The 18934-nt window shown below is 47.3% G+C and overlaps 2 protein-coding genes across 3 annotated transcripts; one reads left to right on the top strand and one right to left on the bottom strand.

The window, feature by feature from the left end:
* The first annotated feature begins 110 nt into the window (after positions 1 to 110).
* Positions 111 to 3449, top strand: MTRFR (mitochondrial translation release factor in rescue). Its single transcript, XM_058036856.1, has 4 exons — positions 111 to 140; positions 994 to 1298; positions 1968 to 2210; positions 3138 to 3449. The coding sequence occupies exons 2-3, from the start codon at positions 1029 to 1031 to the stop codon at positions 2178 to 2180; spliced, it is 483 nt and encodes a 160-aa protein (XP_057892839.1). The 5' UTR covers positions 111 to 140; positions 994 to 1028; the 3' UTR covers positions 2181 to 2210; positions 3138 to 3449.
* Positions 3381 to 18410, bottom strand: CDK2AP1 (cyclin dependent kinase 2 associated protein 1). Of its 2 annotated transcripts, none has more exons than XM_058036854.1 (4): positions 18117 to 18410; positions 7778 to 7884; positions 6959 to 7085; positions 3381 to 4259 (listed from the first exon to the last, which is right to left on the bottom strand). In XM_058036854.1, exons 1-4 carry the CDS (start codon positions 18322 to 18324, stop codon positions 4192 to 4194), a joined length of 510 nt encoding a protein of 169 aa, XP_057892837.1. In that variant the 5' UTR covers positions 18325 to 18410; the 3' UTR covers positions 3381 to 4191. The 2 variants fall into 2 exon arrangements, with proteins under 2 accessions (XP_057892837.1, XP_057892838.1); XM_058036855.1 differs by lacking the exon at positions 18117 to 18410 and adding an exon at positions 15682 to 15771.
* Positions 18411 to 18934: the final 524 nt, after the last annotated feature.

Raw genomic sequence — 18934 nt, 5'->3', positions numbered from 1 at the left:
TTCCCCGAGAGAACCGATTGGAGGGCGAGCGCAATCCCCGCCCATCTCGCGCGGCGATTGGCCGTTCCGCATGCCAATCAGCCCGGCAGCACCGCCCTCCTCGCGGAGTGCGCATGCGCGGTGCGGGAGGGCCGGCGGAGGTGAGCGGGGGCCGAGCGGGGCTGAGGGGTCGGGCCTGGTTCGGGCCCGTGGGGTTTTTTACATTATCAATTTAAGTCCTAGTTTCAAAAAGGATTCTGTAAGTGGGTAGAGCTGATGAAACCTTAAATAAAGGCTTGTTGAGAACTAGCCAGAAGCGCTGCTCATTTTTCTGCATGTATTCTTCATTTTAAAATGTCACTAACTTCTGTAGCAGCTGCCAATAAAGTTTTCATTTAATTATTTTTTTATTTCAAGAGTTATGTTCAAATTTTCTGTTTATTGCCAAGTGGCACTTTTTCACACACTGAAATATTTTCTTCTGAGTCAAATAAAGTATTTCAAGCATAACAGCATGTACTGTTTGAATTGTTTACCTGATACTGGAGACTGACACTTGACAGGAGTAGGAGCTGACATTCCTCATTATCCATGAGGGAAATGCACACTTCAGGCATACCTTTGTGCCTTTGTTGATAATATTGTAAATTCCTTGACCTGGGAAAAATCAGGTTGACCGTGAGACTGTACAGGTCAGACTGGAGGACTGAAATAATCTCTTTTCCCTCTGTTGTTTTGGTTTTTTCTTTTTATATGTTTAATATTTTCCAAGTGTTGGTAGGAATATTCCTTTATTTGGTGTATTCCAGATCCCTTTCAAAATATTTTAAGAAACATAATTACATTGAGAACCAAAATTCTATTCAGCATAAATATTTCAAGGCAAATGAAACCAGATCAGATAACCATGAAAATAAATCTGAATATTGAAATACTGCTCAATATGTGCAGCTAGAATAGCTCATCTTAAACAAGAATTCTCATAGTAAACCGTTCTTTCCTATTCCATTCCAGGTTTGGTTGCAGAGAAGCCTTGTCCTGGTTTCTGTATGAATGTTCCAGGTTTATTTCACTTTGCATTCTCACTGAGAGGGGTGCAAGCACCACCATGGGCAGTTCTGAGGAAGCAGCAGCTCTCCCTGCCCAGCCTGCCCTTGCTTCAGGCAGCAAGGAAAAGGAACTCTCTGAATCTCCTTGAACTAAGTGAGGCAGAATTAGAAGAACAGTTTGTAAGAGGTGATGGCCCAGGAGGTCAGGCCACAAACAAGACAAACAACTGTGTTGTCCTGAAGCATATTCCATCTGGGATTGTGGTGAAGGTAATTGGGTTTTGTTTTATTGAGTCACAATAAAGGACTTCCAAGCCTCCTTTCAGAATGAAGCATAATCACAGTGCAGGTGGCATGAAGTTTATATTTTTATATATATTTATATTTTATATTTATATTGTAAAGGGTCTCAGCAAGAAGCAGTCTTGGCTGTCATTAGATAAATAAACTTGAGGTCAGAGCTCCTTTTCCTGGCTTTGCCACCCAGTTACAGTTTTGTAGTCTCAAATTAATCTTCATTGTACTGTCACATTCCTGTCCCTCATGTGAGTTAGAATCTCTTCCTTAGCAAGTTGATCACTCTGCAGATTCTTTTTAAGCATTTCTCTTACCTACTTCTTGTGGATTAATACCTTGAAATTAATCTTTGCCTCCTGTCACAAGGGGAAGACACAGTTAAGTTAAACTCAAGCAGCTTTCCTGGGTAAGAAGGGAAGCAATAAAGATTAATGCAAAAGCCAGTCTGATGAGTTACAGTAGCAAATAATTATTAAAATATATCATCTGGATTTAAAAGTTGCAGCTGTTGTTGGCGGGAGGATGCTCTTGCCTTGGGGAGGAGGGGATTTTCTTTAATGGTAGGAATGGATAGACTGAAAGGGAAAGCTGAAGAATAAACAGGTAAAAGTTTCAGTAAAAATGTTCTTTGTATTTCTTCAGTGTCATCAGACAAGGTCAGTGGAGAAGAACAGAAAGATTGCCAGAGAAATCCTGCAGGAAAAAGTTGACCTTTTCTACAAAGGAGAAGACAGTGATGTTTTTAAAGAGAGGAAAACATCGGAAAAGCAAAAGCAGGAGAAAAAAAGAAGAGCAAAGGAAAACCTAGAAAGGAAAAAGCTTTTTAAAGAGATGCAACAATTGGATAAGGAATGAAGATGTGAAATATTGCCTTGCCCTGGCAGGGTAAGAGAATTGTTTGTCATTAGACCCAAAGAGTTTTCCAGCTAACAAATGATGCAGGGCTTCATAAGCACAGCTGAAACCTCAGTGCTGACCTGCTGTTCCTGCAGAGCTGAGCAGATAAAAGCACTCAGGTACTCCTGCTTCTCCCTGCCATCATCTCATTAATCACATCCAGCAATCAGTTTTTCTGCCAGGTCCAGCAGATAAAGGAATCCTTGTTAAAGAGGAGCTATGAGCTTTCCACCATTGTTAGCACAGACCAAAAGACATCAATAGATTTCCTCCTGTGCAGATGACACCTTGGGCTGTTTCCTGGGAGCTCCAGCACATGAGAACAGCACTGAAAGGTTCTCACTTCCCACCCTTACCCAGGCAGTGCCTTCAGACATAAATCCCTCAAAAACTGGGGCCAGGTTTGGGTGCTGGTTGTGGTGCTGTGAACTGAGCTGCTGCTGGAAGAGACACCAGTCACTGCTTCAGAGCTGAACAAGCTCTGTCCTGCTCAGCTCTGGGTGAAATTTACCCAGCAGCTTTCCAGGCCTTACCTGGAGTGGTGCTGAGCACTGGGGCACAGGGAGGGCCCTCCTGCAGGTCAGGGATGGTCACTCATGGCCCTCCAGTTCAGGGTAAAACTGAGTCATTGCAGATAAAAAATTACCTGTGTTGGAAGCTGCCTCCCAAGGCAGCAGAGTCCAGTCCATCCAAGCTGTGAATTAATTAATTAGAGTTGTTTGTTATGTTTATGCTGTGCTGCAGTTCAGCTTGGCCATGTTGGTGCCTTCACTCATTTTGACAGTTTCCCATTTTACAGGAACAAATGCAACTGTGTTTCCTTTGTCACCATTCCTCTGAAATACATCTTTCCTGGTTTTATCCTGTTAACAATTCCAGCAGCTTAACCACAACTTATCTTTCATTTTTGGACAGCACCCTCACCAGATGCCACCACGTTTTGGCCTTCAACAAAGCCCCCAAGCCAGAGTGTGGATTTTGAAGGAACTTCACCTCCTTGTCCCAGAGACAGCTGTGCCCTGTGCCATGCATGCAGTGCTCCAGCAATCTGCAGCCCCTTCCTTGTCCTTTCCTGAACTCCTGCATGAAGGTTAAATTTTCATCTGTTGACAGCCCTTGCTCCTGGAGTAAGAATGTGATTAAAGTGACTGTACATAGTTTTAATACAAACTGTTAATGAAAATAAGCTTTATTACGTCAAGTAATAAATACATACAAAGATGCAAATAACAGTTTTAGTAATTTATCCAGAATGTTCATTTTTCTTTTCTTATTTTTTTTTTTTTTTTGCAAACTTTAAACTGAAATCTCCAGCCTTAATGTAGAAATTAGCTTTCCAGGACCTTGTTATTATTTAATAGGTTTCCCTATTTTCCATATAGCTCATGCACTTTAAGTGGACTTCGAAGCACTAACAGTCATGCAAATGTTTATGCAAAATGAACAAAAAAAGGAAAAATAAGAGAAGGGGAAGGTTATTTCTAAGCAGGGTCTATGCTGTATGACAAATTGTGACTTAGCAGACTACTAGGTACAGCATGCTATTCTGCATTTATTAAAAAAAATCCTTAGAGCTTATGTCAAACTTTGAAAGATTGACGTTTTGGGGATAAGTGAACATAGTCAAAGGAAAAACAAAAAACAGAATGAGGCTGTGGCTGGATAAGAAGAGAACTGAAATATAGCCTGGGAGAGAAAGAGCATTCCTCTGCATGCACTTCAGTTTCCATGTTTTAGAAACATTTTAGGGAGTTTTAATGTCTTTAGAAAATGCAAACCCTCAGTAAGGTGAAAAATCCTTTGGGGTTTTTTTTTTTTCCCCATTCTTAACTGTACATTTTTGCAAGGGCAAAACAAGAACGGTAAAACATTCAAAATAAAGGGGTTTGTGTGAATGTTTCAGGAGTCAAAAAGAAGAAGTGTTACTCTTTCTTCATGGGGAGAAGGAGAGCCTTGCCCTGAAGCTGGGCTAGGACCTCGCGTTCCGCTCCGTCTCGGCCAGGCACTCCCGCACCAATCCCCTGGCATGGATAATGCCTGCAAGAGAGTTGCTGGTTGAAATCATCCCATCAAAAGTGGTTTAAATCATCCCACTCAGGCCACACTTGCAGTGGCAGTGCACAGAAAGGTTTATGTGTTTCTGTCCCCACTTGCCAAGGCTACCACAGCAGGCCCCAGCAGAGGGGACAGCCCTGGCTCCCCAAAGTGCCACTGAACAAATCTGCCTTCCCAAACTTGCATTGTAAAGTGGAAAGGGACTAAACCAGGGATCAGAACACAGTCAGATTTGTAAGTCTGCAGTGGCAGGTAGGTCTTAATGTGCAGTGTGGGCCTCCTTAAAATTAAAGATTTAAGGGGGAAAAAAAATCTTACCTACAGTAAGTTATTTTGCTAGTGGAGTGAAACAAATTACAAAGTTACTTGGGGAGTCATTTTAGCGAGCTCTTAATGCCTTAGGATAGTTCTCTGGGAGAATGCATCAAAATCCAAGCCATCATAATACTGTTAAAGACAAGTTGTGTCTCTCATGTAAAAATAAGATTTTTTTTTATGGTGTGTGCAGAAAGTTACCCCCTAACACTGGCTCAGCTCCCAGTGTAAATCATCACATGCTGCTCTCATCTGATGGACATAATGTGGAATTTTCCTCTCCAAGTCCTGTTGCCTTGAGTTCCAGCAGTCTGGACTCTGGTTCATAATCCTGGAACTAAATGTGGATTCATGCTCACAGAGCTGCTGGAAGAACAGAGCTTGAGAGAGGTGTGAAAATGAGAGGTGGACAGATTTTCCTACAACAAAGGTTTTTATTTTGCTGACTAGGCAAGACAGAAGGTGATTCCTCTGCTCATCATGCTCCTTAGCCAGGCAGAGGAAGGGCAGTAAGGCAACAGAAGGGGGTTAATCTCTAGAGATAAAGGTTTCTGTTTCTAGAAGGCTCCTAGCCCAGATCACAGCAGCTGCTGCTGACCTGGGAGGACCTGGCGAGTGCAAGGCTTGGCACAGGGTTGAACTGCCACGGAGGGGGAAAGCTGCAGCTGTGGGATGCAGAAACATGAACTCAGGGCAGTGTGTTAGACCTGGATCTGGTGGCAGCATGCCCAGTTCATGCAGCAGAACTACTCTGAATAATGTAGAACACTGGGAATGGGGCCAGTTTTAGAGGTCAGTAGTGCTCAGGAGCAGGCAGAGCTGGGGACAGGGACTTTATTCAGGGATAACTCCATGGCCATGGAGGCAGCAGTCACATGTTACCCTCAATCATTCTCTCACACTTGCACATGCTCCTTCAGTCAGCAGGCTCCCAAAATGGAAAGAGAGGTACCTTTGTGACCAAAAGATGGCAGCAAAAAGTATTTATTCAGGATTTTGTGCAACACTGTCACAGTGGCAGCATTGTATCTAAAACCTACCTTGTTGCAAGAGGCAGCAAAGCAACTTTTTCCTTACTGAACTAAACCATCCAGCCCAGAGAACATCTGCATCTCTCTCAGTCTCTCTCAAGCTGTGCCCATTAGCCTGTTGCCATTCATGATCTATTAATACTGACTCAAGCAATGCAATAAAGAGAGACTCCAGCAACATTGATTTTAGCTGGGCCAGATTCCACTTACCACTCATCAGCAGACTTTATTGCATCCTTTCCCAGAACAGCTACTAGTCATTTTATTGCATGTCATGGCAGATATATTGCTCTTCCATAATGGCTGAGCCTTAAATAAAGCTTTGTAGTCTGGGGTAAGTGTAAGGGGGATTTGCAAGGTGCTGAACTTAGTCTGTCACAATAACATTCCCATTGAATGCATGAGCCAATCTCATCACAAGGACCACAGGAAGGGAGGAAAAGTGAGCATGTCAAGCTAGAGAAGGAGAGAACTGCCAGTACAACTGCTGTCTGTGCCCTTCAGGGTCACTTCAGGAGCTGGAGCAGAGGAATGTCCCATGCCTGCTCCTTCAGAAATGTCCCTGCACGTCCCTGCAGAGGACAATGCCAGGCTGATGTCAGCGGTGGGACATGCAGGGGTTTCTTTTACACTCCAAGGAAAGGGCTTCATTACCCCTTTTAGCTGACAAAGCAAAGCTGGAGACACTCATCAGCCAGCCCTAAAAGCTGCTCTGTCCCTTTCTAGTGGACTTTTAATGACATGAACTTGACAGGAGGTAACAGAGCCTAAGCAGCCCCGCTCTCCTCTGCACAGAGCTCTGCTCATGTTTGACATCTCAGCCTGAACAGCCTCCCCTAACACCTTTTTGGGTTTTTTTTTTTTGTAGCTCTTTTCTCCTCCATTCTCAGTGAGAACCACCACAGTGCTGTATTTCTTTAGGCAAAATGCACTTCAGTGAAGATTCCTGGACCAAGCAGATGGGAGATGTGTATGAGATGCAAACAATGCTTGGCTGTGGATTTTGGGAGTGGGGAGAAAAGGGAATTGAAAGAACAAGAAAATCACCAGGAGCCTGAAAAAATGCATCCATGAAAGGTTCTACAATATGAATTATTTGAATTTGAATTATTAACTGAAACTCCCTGTATGCATAAGACACTTTTTGTCACTGTTTATCTATCAAAATCTGCTCAGAGCATCCCAAGGTTTCAGTTGCTGGCTAATACTCCCACTTTCAGGAGGAGCTCAAGTTGTCTCTTTTCAAAGGAAACAGTTGTCATTAAGCTGTATACAAGTAGACCGTGCACAAGTGGATGGGAAATGATTATTTTTTAAAAGAAGTTCAAAAGTTACCTCTTTTTAGCCTCTCCATGGCACTTTTACTCCCAGCATATGTAGGTCTAATCTCTTTTCCTAATTCTTCTATGATAGCTAGAAGTTCTGCATATTTGCTCTGTGGTACTTGACTGCTGTTGGTGCCCTGTAGTTGAAAGTAGATTAATCTCAGTCAAATACTGTAAAAACAAAACAATTGCAAGAAACAGCAAGTGGAAGTTTATGGAAGACCAGAAATAGCCCTGTAAATCACTTTTTAAAAGAACAAAATTTCAGGATTATTAAATAAACATTATTTTTTTAAATTGCTGCTACAGTTGGACACAATGCTGTGTGCCCTTCAAAAGTTCAAGGGATCAACTGTGAGGATGCAGCTGCCAGCCTTGGACTTTGGGTGAAGCAAAGTTAAAACAGTCCTGCAAAACCAGCAAACCTGGAACTGCTTACTTAACCCTGTTTCTGGTTTTTCAATGTTTCAGTGTGTATTTTGTGGAGAAATTCACCAGGTGGGGAGATTGAGAAGATAAAACTGAATAGAGATATTGAGCTTCTAACAAATAACTTTAAAATACGTAAGTGCCCTCACAGAACATAATTCAAGACATTTCTCTGACTCAGACAGGACAGGACTAGCAGTTAATTAGGAACCAACCTCACTCAGCACTCAGCTTAGCCTAATTTGATCCCCAGACATGTGCAAGGAAGCAGTCTGCCATTTGGGTTTGATTTCAGACCTTGCAGGGAGGGAGGAGCACCTCAGATTACAGGCCACAATCCCTGCCACCATGCAAAGGCAGGGTCAGAGATCTGATGGAAGGAAAAGAAGCAGAGCTGTACCTGCATCCCTTGTGTGTAGCCCAGGGATGGGGGGCCATAGTCGTTTATGAGCTGTCTGTACTGTGCTGATGTTGCCATGCTTGTGGAGGGAGAGTGAACACCCCCAGCTGCAGAGAGAAAAGAGAGAAAAAAACCCACAAAATTTTTATTACCTAAAGATTAATTAGTCTGTTACACTGGGACACATTTTAATCACTTCTTCCTAAAGCTGTGACCTCTCACCTTTGCCTGAGATCACTAATGACATTTCTGAGTGTCACTGCTAGGAAGAGAACGGCTGAATTAATGCTTCTCTCATGTTTGATGGACACTTGGAAATAGCACAGCCTGCAGCATTATCAGTGCAAATTGTTTGCCTAAAAGTGAAGCAGAGTGCAGCATGACAGGTTGTTCTGCCTAGACAAACTGCAAGTATTAAGGAGCCCTATTTTTGCATATATACATTCCACACAGATGAGTCTAATGTGCCAGGCTATTTTTACTTTTTCAGTGCAAGTTATCTGAAAGTAATTTTGCAACTCAAAGTGTCATCACATGGTCAAAGCAAGTTACCCTCAGTACTATTTTCAGCCAATGCCAAAACTATTCCTGGGGAACAGTCAGTTGTGGTACATCAGATCTGCTGCTCATTGTGTGAACATGGGAGGCGAGGAGTGCTACCATTATTCCTCTTTGTGTGATATCAAACATTTTTAGCCAGTCAAATTGTGCTGTATAAGTAGATCAAAGGGAAAATAACATCACTTTGTGTTATGGTTACTTTTTCTAAAGTTATAAAAGGTTATATTCACATCTAATGAGTTTTGAGTCAGTTAGGAGCTGCAGAAACAGACTCTAATGTCATCACTGACAAACTGCTCCAGAAATGAGCAATCAAAACACTTTCTCCCCCTTGTCCCTCAATGGTAAGAATTCAGGTTTGAGAAACAACAGTTTGATTTTTTTAAGAGGTTTAATTATACTGCCCACTTCACAAGTGTGCTAAAAACCAGCTGGTTATTCAGTTGGGATCAAGGGAGCACCACAGCACTGAACTTCTTCACTCTTGCAGCCCAAGTGCCCTTGCACCCATGGATGCTGCTGCCTTTGCCTGTAGGCACAGACACAGACTGCCTGCTGTCTGGAAATATCTCCCCCTTTACAAACTCCTTTGCTGAAAATTCCCAACTGTCTTTCAGATGAGGAACAGATCTCATTTACCAGCCTTCATTTAAATCTAAATTAAACTGATGCTAAAAGTCACTGGGGCTCAGAACTATGTAAATCTCTGGCTTTGTTCTAAAGTTGCAAATTACTTCATTCCTATTTCCCCCTCTCCACAAAAAGAAAGGGCCAGCAGTTACTCTGTAAAAAGCTCTGCTGAACATAATGGAACAGACTCTTGTCCTCAGATGGGAAGTCTCTTTCCACTTCTGAGTTATCACAGGATATCACTCATTACAAGAAGAGAGCATGGTCTTAATTCTTACCAGTTAACCAGATGTGAAATCCCAAAAAGGCAAACTGGGCTGGTCACTAGGTCACAAAGTTTCTCTTTGTCTTTAACAAAGCTGCTAAATTCTATGTCATTACAACCTGTAGTTTCATCACTGAGGTTTCACATGGAGCGAATTTCGCTTAAGCATAGTAACCCCTCCCAAAAAACAACACAGCCATAGAGTAGGGCACTGTAGGAGCAGCACAGTTGTCAGCTACTCTCTCAATTAGTTCTTCACATTATCACCTCAAAATACATGCACAAGTGTAAGATCTCTCCATGTGAAACTCAGTACTTCAAGTCCAGATGACTGAATTTCAACAATTACCAAACATGACAAAACAGCAAACCACATCTCTTTTCCAAGGACTTCAAAATGCTTCAAAAACATTAATGAGCCCCTTGTGCTGCAAGGTAAGAAGGTTTAATTACCTCAATTAAGCAGAGAAAGGCTTAAGTGATTTTTCCTCACTACAATAAAACAAAAGAGTCGTCCTGCAAAGACTTGTCTCTGAACTGTTGTTGCAAGCAGTCACATCCAGGAGCTGGGAGCTCCAGACTGGATGTGGACAAGGCAGGGACTCCCCGGGCCAGGCTCAAGAACACTGAACAAAACTGAGCTGCAGCCCATGCAAAACTCAGAGCAACTTACTGATCCCATATGGGTCAATAAAAACATGTTGGTTAAGGATATCAGGAGATGGTGGGCATTGGAACAGGGGTCACAGCACTCAGCCTGGTTTGGGAAACATTTGGAAAATGCTCTCAGGAACATGCTGTGAGTCTCAGGGTGTCCTGGCTGATGGGTCCCTTCCATCTCAGCACATTCTGTGCTATCACAGCACACACAATTCAGAGACTGTTTCACATTCTGTCGATTTCAGCAGTGACACACACTGGGTCTGCAGGAGATAACACCGTGGGGTACATTAGATAGGACACACAAACTCTCCAACACAAACCACAGAGTTGGGTGACCAAGAAAAGTTTCCCAGGCGTGGAAACAGCACGGGGGCTTGATCCCAGCTGTGGCTGGGTGACACCGAGGGACAAAGGGGAGCAGGGAGGGATGCACAGGGGAGGGATGCACGCAGGGATGCACACACAGGAGGGATGCACACAGGGATGCACACAGGGATGCACATAGGAGGGATGCACACACAGGGATGCACACACAGGAGGGATGCACACAGGGATGCACACACAGGAGGGATGCACACAGGGATGCACACAGGGATGCACACAGGGATGCACACAGGGATGCTCAGAGCAGGGATGCTCAGAGCAGGGATGATGCACACACAGGAGCGGCGCGGCCGGGGCGCTGCAGAGCGCGCTGCAGACACTAGAGGCCATCTGAGAGCGCCGGGCCCTGCCAAGTGACAGAGCCTGGTAACCATGGTGAGTTTACCCGTTTCTTTGCAGTCTGCATCAAAAATGTAATAAGACATAATGCCATGCGCCGACCACTTTATCAGCAGCAGCAGCAGGCCCGGAGAACAAAGGAAAGGATTTGGCTTGGCCGCGGTACCAGCCTCCACGCATCCATGGCAGAAGTTGTGCCAGTCAAACTCGGCTGGAGGGAGGGAAAAAGGAAAAATCCTTGGTTTCACCTCAATTTTAAATGATGCGATTGTGAAAATGAAATTAATTGGGGGGGTGGGAGGGGGGTGTTAGTATCTCACAGGGCAACAAGCTTTTTGACCTATCACTTTGCATGTTAATCTCAGGGAGAAGCCCTGGGTCTTGCATGACTATTACTCAATTAACCCAAAATTCATCAGCATGTCTGAGCAGCCTGTGTATCTCGGATTTAAAAAAATAAAAAAAACCGCCACCAGATATTGCTATTATAGTTAGAAATTAGGCCAGGAAGTCTCACAGTCAATACCCGGTCACAAATCGGTGTGATGATTAGGCATTCACTAGAGAGAAAAAGGAGGGGGGATCTAAATTGAGCCTTGCTCTCTCCAACGTTAAAATGACAATGGAGACAGTTAAGAACTGACAGAATGGAGAAGGGAGTGTGCTTGGTGCTGAATTTCAGTGGCACCCTGTATCACATCCCAAACTGTCTTAGTGCTTGCTGCTGTTTAAAACCTAAATTAATACACACACTTTCCTCCCCTCACTTTCCCAATTAAATGTACACAAAACCTTGTAGATCCCCACTTATTCTAGAGCAAACAATGTCTTTTATTTCTGTATTCCAGCAGAAGACTGCCACAAGCATTTTTCCCCACAAAAAATATAGTGATTTTCTTGTTAATTAATATTAATCTTTATTAATTATAGGGGGTACAGCAAACAGAAATGAGATTTTGGTATCAAAATCTCTTCCTTCCAGCAGTCTCTCTCAGCCCAAATTAACACCCTGAGAGACAAAGGATCTCAAATCAATCTTTGTTTGCCTAAACTCCTGCTGACCAGGAACCTTCTCATTAATTCCTGATAGGTTTGTAGGGATCCCTTCAGCTCCAAGCCTGAGCAATGATGACCAATTCGCTGCTTCAAGTTTTAATTCTTAATTCTATTACTGCTGCTTGCTGGAAAAATAACAGGGAAGGCAGCTTGCTGAGCACCCTGAAAGAAGCAGCAGGAGCAGGAACACTTGGGTACACTCACCTGATCCACTCTGGCAGATGCCAAAGCATCCACACAGCTCTGCTACCCCCCTGCTCCACAGGCAGCAAAGAAAAACCAGGAACAGCCACACAACTCACTGAGTTACTCGTGTAGGACTGACTTGGACAAGCCAAGGGCCAAGCCCATGGATGTGTGCTTCCCAAACCCATGGATGTGTGCTTCCCAAACCCATGGATGTGTGCTTCCCAAACCCATTTCATGTGTGCTTCCCAAACCCATGGATGTGTGCTTCCCAAACCCACTTCATGTGTGCTTCCCAAACCCATGCATGTGTGCTTCCCAAACCCATGCATGTGTGCTTCCCAAACCCACTGCATCTGTGCTTCCCAAACCCATGCATGTGTGCTTCCCAAACCCATGCATGTGTGTTCCCCAAACCCACTTCATGTGTGCTTCCCAAACCCACTGCATGTGTGCTTCCCAAACCCACTGCATGTGTGTTTCTATTCTGCCCTGTACTTTGTAAGGTGCTATAAAACCACATTTCCCAGACTCTTTCCACACATGAGCACAGGAGCATGCAGAGGAGATACCTGCAGCCTGGACTTTATCCAAGGTACGTGGTGCAGTCAGTGGAATCTCAACAGTTCTCCCTCTGTTTCACAAACCCTCGAGCTGAGGCTGTTTGAAACATCAGGGCTGTTGCCATTTCAGTGGCTCGTGGTCACCACAACTCCAGAGCCCAGTGCTGGAGGTTGCTGCCTCTGCCACACCCTGCAGGACCTCTCCTCATGGAGTCCTGACCATATGGGCTACCAGACAACAAGGCTGGTACTGAGAGGATACAAATTCCTCTGTCCTAAACTTTGCAAGAAAACACATGAGAAATGCTCCTGAAGCTGCTTTGCCAACACCCACCGTGAGGCATCCTGGAGCACCAGGGGAGAGGTAACAGCTTCACCCAGCACAGCTATTTCTGCAGTGCTGAACACAGCTGCAGTGTTTTGGCTGGCTACAGGAATATTTTATTCCTTAGCCCTCTATACTCTTTGGTTTGAGTTCAACAAGAGCTCCTTGCCATCCATGGGACACCACATGCATGTCTACACAAGTGGATCCATGCACAGCCAAGCCACACACTGAATTCTAACAGCAGCTGCCAACCCAGAGCTCAAACAGAGCCCCCACTCCCCCCAACCTTCCCATAATTTTTAAAATTTAAAATAATGGACCCTGTTCTCTTTTGCACAAACCATTCCTTATAGCACTAGCAGTAAAAATTATATTTTCACCCACTATTTCTCCCTTGAACAGCCCTTGTGGAAGGAACAGACCTTTCTTTGAATAAAACTATTTCCTTTTAAAAAAACGCAGTGCACAGACACATAAATATGTTCTCAAGAAGTAGGACATTCTTTATCCTAACAGCCAGAGGCCTTGCTCTTTTGATCTGTCACACTCTGGGCCTTTCCTCTGCTACTCTTGTGCTATTTAATCTTTCCATGTGGATAACGGTCATGGTTTATGTCTCCTCTTCCTGCCCTCCTGTCTCTTTCTTTATCAGAAAAACTAAAGCCAGTCCCTCGACTCCCCACCATTCTTTTTTTCTTGCTTAAGCTGTTCCTACACCAGCAAGTTATTTGGCACCACAAGGAACAGATCAGGAGATTAAAGCATTTGGTATGTGTACACCACATGTAGTTGGCCTAAGGGGGTATGATTTAAGGTTAGATTTGAGTCTGATCCCCCAGACTAGGAGGGCATGGTTCAAAGCTGTGCCATCCTTGGTTTGGATCCCTGCGTTCCCCTTGCAAAGGATGAAGCACCCGTGTGGCACAACTGGAGCAAAGCTTCTGGGCCACTTTTATCCAGCAGGAATCCAGTTAGCCTGAACCCAAACACTCTGCAGCAAACCAAGGTGCTGGGTGGGGACCACGGAGATTGGCTGACTGTGAAAACCACACTGAAAACTGCTCTCAACAAAACACTCAGGGAGGCAAAGCCAAAAGTGCCCATCTTCTAAATGCCCAAACAAGTCCACTTGAAAATTGCTAATTCTTAAACATGTTTAGAGAGCTTCTTTTTGCATCATGCTTAACTTCACACGGATTTCAAGAGATCAGGGATCCAGCAGATTTCAGTCTGAATTGGAGAGGGCAGCATATTTCCTAGAAATTATCCCCCCTGCTAAGGCACAAACACTTTGCTCTCTGTTCTGCCTACAAAGAGTATTCTTTCCAGTACTCCCACTCCAAAAACAACCTCTCAATATGGTCAACAATATCAAACAGAAGCTGTCTCTGTAAAGGGCGACAAGCAAGCCATGTGCTCCAGCAAGTCTGCAGCGCAGTGCTGAGAACAGAAGGGCCGGCCTCGTGTGCTGGTATCCTTTCTCAGGACTGAATGGAACTGGTCTCTCCAGCTGCCAGCTACAGCCCCAGACAGGGAAATGCTTTTCATTTCACCTCCCGGTGAGAATTTGCACTTTTCACAAGAAACTTGTGGTTGCTGCAAGGTTTGGCAGGTGCACTGAGAGCCCCTTTGGTCCTCAGCTCCAGCAGCACTTGTCGTACAAGGCCACAACTTGTTCATGTGGAGCCAAGACACAGCCCCTTCCCTTGTCACTGTCAGCTGCAATTGGTGTTTCCAGACCCTACAGATGACAGCTTTTAAGCTTTTTTACACGAACAGGACTTTGTCTCAAAACCTGACATTTCTGCAGGAATGAGAATGAAAGTAAAGGAAAATCCCAAGCTGTTTCTGCTAGCTTCTGTATCTTGAAACACATTTTCTCTGACCTGTGCTTAGTCTAAACAAAATAGGAATGCTGGTGAATATCCACTGAGCCAGAAAACACATGAAAACACGGTGAAAAACAAACTACAGACCTATTCACAGCTGGTGTAAGTGTCAAGTTCAGCTGAAGTCAATGGAGATGCTCTACTTCACCTCAGCTCAGCAGCTGGTCCCTTACAGAGAAATAGTCAAACAATATGAAACACAAGACAGATGAGGAGGAAACAGCACTTCCCAGGAAACGGTAGGATAAGCAAGAGAAGACAAACAAATCCAAACATGGTTGTTACAAAAGGTAACAGAGGCTCCCCTGGGACACTGCAGGGTCAGGTGAGGCTGGGCAGGTAGAGCCACTGCAGGTCCCCAGTAGAGCTCATTTACAGCCCAGGCAGGAGATTAAATGGGGCTGCCCAAGCACAGGCAGCTTGGAATTGAAAGCTTGGGGTACTACATGCAGGAACCCAATTCCCTGAGCACAGGCCCTCCAGGAAGGTGACTTCAGAAAAAATTCGGATAAAACACCGCAAGCCTGACTGCAGCCATCCTGGGCCAAGCGTCAGCACTGACCTGGGCAATGGGGAAGAGGAGCAGGCACTGAATTCTGCTGTGACAACACATTCTCCTTCCCTCAGCCTGGTGTAAGGCAGAGGAGTCAGCACCCAGATGCTTCCAGCATCCTGAGTCACTTGTGGAGCAGCTGCATTTTCCTCACCCACAGTCATCCCCAGATCCGCCGACAACCCACAGAGGTTTCCTCCCCGTATTTCCTCCCCCACATCCAGCTCCTCTCCCTCTGGACTTCAGTCCAGGACTGGATTCCCAAAGCATGCTCCCATGCAAGAACAGAGCCCAGGCACCCACCAACCACAACTGCTTCATCTGACTGATGTGCAGTTTAAGAATAATTTTGCAGAGTGGCTACTCTCAGCCTCAACTTGAGAGGAGTTTGCTCTGCAGCAAGGACGCGGCTCCAAGAGCTGAGTCGACTCTGCCTTCCCAAATACTCCTGCACCAGAAGCCCTGCACTGCAGGGAAGCAGCATTACCTCCCAGAGGAAAATCCCTGTGAGATCCACAGCTGCCCAGAGCCCTCCGTCGGCCGAGACCAAAATATTCAGCATTCATATAGAGAGGTTTCTGCAGGGCTGATTTCAGGCCAAAAGGGACAGATTTCCTGTTTTCCTCTCCTCTGCAGGACGGTGGGGGGGTGGGGGGTGGGGGTCCTTCACCCCAGTTCTGGAAGCAAACCCAGGATTTATCCTCCTGGCTGGGGGGCATTTAATTTAGGCACAATAGAGAAGCAATCTCCTCCAAATCGGAATTAAGCTCCAGAAAGGAGGGGGCCATTTGCAGTCGTATCACTCTGAATGCGATATGTGCAACTGCAAGGACTGCTTTGTCTAAGTCCCTTGGCCTTAGGCCACGGTGCTGGCAATACCACTAGCTAGAGGAAGAGCTGGTGCGTGAGGATAATGGCAGAAGACAGGGAGGGAAGAGAGAGCCCATTTTGGATTCAGAGGAGGACGTTCTTTCATTGAAAAGATTCTGGGGGTGTTGAGGATGATCCGAACTCAGAAGAGAGGACAACTTAGACAAGAATAGTTCCAGCATGACAGCAAACTGCTGCTAACTTGCCGATACAAGAGGAAAAGGAGGGTGGGAGAGAAGGGGAAGATAAAACTGCATGAAAGAATCCAAAGCCCGGATCGCAGCCGGAGCGTTGGAAAGCGCAGACACGGCAGCGAGAGGGCTGGAGACAGAAACTTCACCGCCCGGCTCGCATTGTGCGCGGCATGTCTGAGCCGGGATTTTGCGGTCCCTGCTCGCAGAGCAGCCAGACTCGGATCCCCTCCACTGCCATGACCTAATCCCCACCCCTCACCCACCATCGCAAAATACCACCTTTGTTTTCCCTGCAATTTTACGGCTGTTCCGGAGAGCAAGGCACAGGTTCTCGTGGGAGCCGGTAGGAGAACGGTTTCCCTTTGCTGGGCTTTGTTTTGTTTATTTATTTTTTTTTTTAATTTTCTTTTTTCCCCTCCGGTGACACTTCTGCTTTTTGTCACAAACCCTCGGCACATCCCCTGCTCCCTGACCCTTCCGCAGAGCAGCACTCGAGCCCGCGGTGCTCCCCGCACACGAGCCCGGCTCCCCGAGCCTTTGCACGCTCGCAGCCCCACCGAGCTCAGCCCCATGCAGGATCGCGGTGGCACCGCCACCTCGGCTCATCCACCAGCTGGTGACGAGTCCTTGCAGTAAAATATGATCGCTGCTCTCCTGGTAGCTAGAGCAGGGATGCATCCCGGAGATCCCTTTCGCTCCTCCGCTTCCCAGGATCACAACCGCTAACGGTGCTGTAAAAATCACCCAGGCACATTTCACTCCCTCCTAAACCCAACTCCAAAACTTTTTCTCAGGGAAAAAATAAAAAATCAGCCGGATTTGTGGCTGTCTGATGCCAGTCCTGCAGCCTGGGCTGCGGGGATGGGAGACGAATACGAATTTTTTTAAGTCAGAACCAACTTCTCCATTTTGGTGCTGTTTAATTGGAGCCGACGAGCACAGATTAGCGAGATCCCTTCCAAATATCCCACAGCGAAGCAATTGCTGCTGCGGCTTTGTTCAGGCTGCACCGATTCACACACGGAGACCCGATGTACGGCAGCACCGCAGCACCGGCAAAAACCCTCCGGCTGATGCCTTCGGAAATCGGGGAGAGAAAAACGGGGGAACGTAGTTTAAAAAAGAACGAAAAAAGAAAAAAAGGCAAAAAGTTAACGCTGGCAAGGAAACTTTTTAAAGAGGAAAGTTGGAAGGACTCCTGTACAAATCCAAGGATGAGGAGTGATTTTTAAACAGGAGTTTTTTAAGAAATAGTGCAATCCCTGTGCGCCCCCCCATCCCCAAAAAGTCTCGGGCGAGCGGAGCGGCTCCTCCGCTCGGGATGCGGCGGAGACTTCGACGGGGCAGCGCTGACCGAGGGTGGCCCCGAGGCGCCGGCGGTGCCTCGTTCGGCGGAGCTCCGGGCCCCGGGGCTCCCCTCCGGCCCGCGGAGCGCGGCCCGGGGCGGCCCCGCCGCCGGAGGAGGCGTGAGGCGAGGCGAGGCGCGGGGCGAGCGGCCGCACTTGCGGCGTCCCGCCAGCAGCGGTCCTCGCTGAGGCGCCGCCGGAATATTCCTGATCCAGATCAATCAGCCGCCCCGGGGAGCCGAGCATGGAGGAAACCCGGCGGCCGGAGCCCCGGAGCGGCGGCGGCGGCGGCGCGGGGCCGGGCGGGCGCGGTGCCCGGCGCGGGGGCGGCGCGGAGCGGGGCTGGCGGCGCCGGCCGGCGGGCGGGCGGGCGCGGGTAATGGCGGCGCGGAGCCGCTGCCCCGCCATACCGGACTGGGCACAAACTCGAGTCCGGGGCTTCCCCCAGGTGCCGGTGCGGCACCCGCCGCTCGCCTCCCAAACTTGCCACCCAGTTGCCGCCGCGGACTTACCCGGGTTGAGGGGAGTCCCGGGGATGTGGGCGTTCAAGTTGGGCTTGTAAGACATTCCCAGAGACATGGCCAGCGGGAGGAGGAGAAGCGTCCTGAAATTCAGCGAAGCGTCTCCGTGTCTCCCAGACACTTTGGGTTGTTTACAGCAGTAGCAGCACCGGCAAATATGGCCGTCAGTTATATTGACACCCACAATGCAATATATCATCCATACATCATGAGGAGACGCGGATCCAAAAACTTTGGGGGAGAGCCGGCAGCCACCCGCCGCGGCCGCCCGGCGCCCCGCGCACGGCGGCGCGGAGGGCGGGGGCGCGGCGGGCGGGGGCGCGGCGGGGGTGCGCGGCCATCCCCTCACAGACAATGGAGCTCCCCTCAGGGACCGCCGGCAGGCAGCGGGGCGGGCGGGCGGCGGCGGCGGCGCGGAGCCCGGCGGTGGCGCGGGGGGCCGGGGGGGGGGGCTATTTTAATTAACTTCGGAAAGTTTTGGCACAAGTTGCGGCTCTGGCCGGGCCGTGCCCGCGGCGGGGCGGGCGGCGGCCCCTGCCAGCCCCGGCGGCCCTCAGGGCGGCCCGCGCGCCGCCGCCTTCCCGCCTCCCCCTCACCTCAGGCCGGGCGTTCACCCCCCCCGCCAATCTCCGTGGAAAATACCTGTTGATAATTATAAAATAAAAGATTTTTTTTTTCTCACCCGCCCCCCTAGATGCCGCCAAGAAAAAAAAAAAAAAAAAAGCCCTTTATTTCTTTTTTTATTTTTTTTTCCAAACCACTAGTTCTCTCCGCTTGAAGGTGGAAGGTTAATGTGGATTGCAGCTTCT

The sequence above is a fragment of the Melospiza georgiana genome, chromosome 18, assembly GCF_028018845.1.
Source record: "Melospiza georgiana isolate bMelGeo1 chromosome 18, bMelGeo1.pri, whole genome shotgun sequence".
Taxonomy (NCBI): Eukaryota; Metazoa; Chordata; class Aves; order Passeriformes; family Passerellidae; genus Melospiza; species Melospiza georgiana.
Note: the sequence above shows the minus strand (reverse complement) of the source record. Positions and strands in the feature narration are given on the sequence as shown.

Excerpts from the sequence above, each read along its gene's own strand:
- MTRFR (XM_058036856.1), top strand. The coding sequence starts at position 1,029 with ATGAATGTTCCAGGTTTATTTCACTTTGCATTCTCACTGAGAGGGGTG. Across the intron at positions 1,299-1,967 it reads CATCTGGGATTGTGGTGAAG|TGTCATCAGACAAGGTCAGT; the intron begins GTAATTGGGTTT and ends GTATTTCTTCAG.
- CDK2AP1 (XM_058036854.1), bottom strand. The coding sequence starts at position 18,324 with ATGATATATTGCATTGTGGGTGTCAATATAACTGACGGCCATATTTGC. Across the intron at positions 7,885-18,116 it reads CGGGACTCCCCTCAACCCGG|CTGGGGGTGTTCACTCTCCC; the intron begins GTAAGTCCGCGG and ends TTCTCTCTGCAG. Across the intron at positions 7,086-7,777 it reads GCTACACACAAGGGATGCAG|GGCACCAACAGCAGTCAAGT; the intron begins GTACAGCTCTGC and ends TTTCAACTACAG.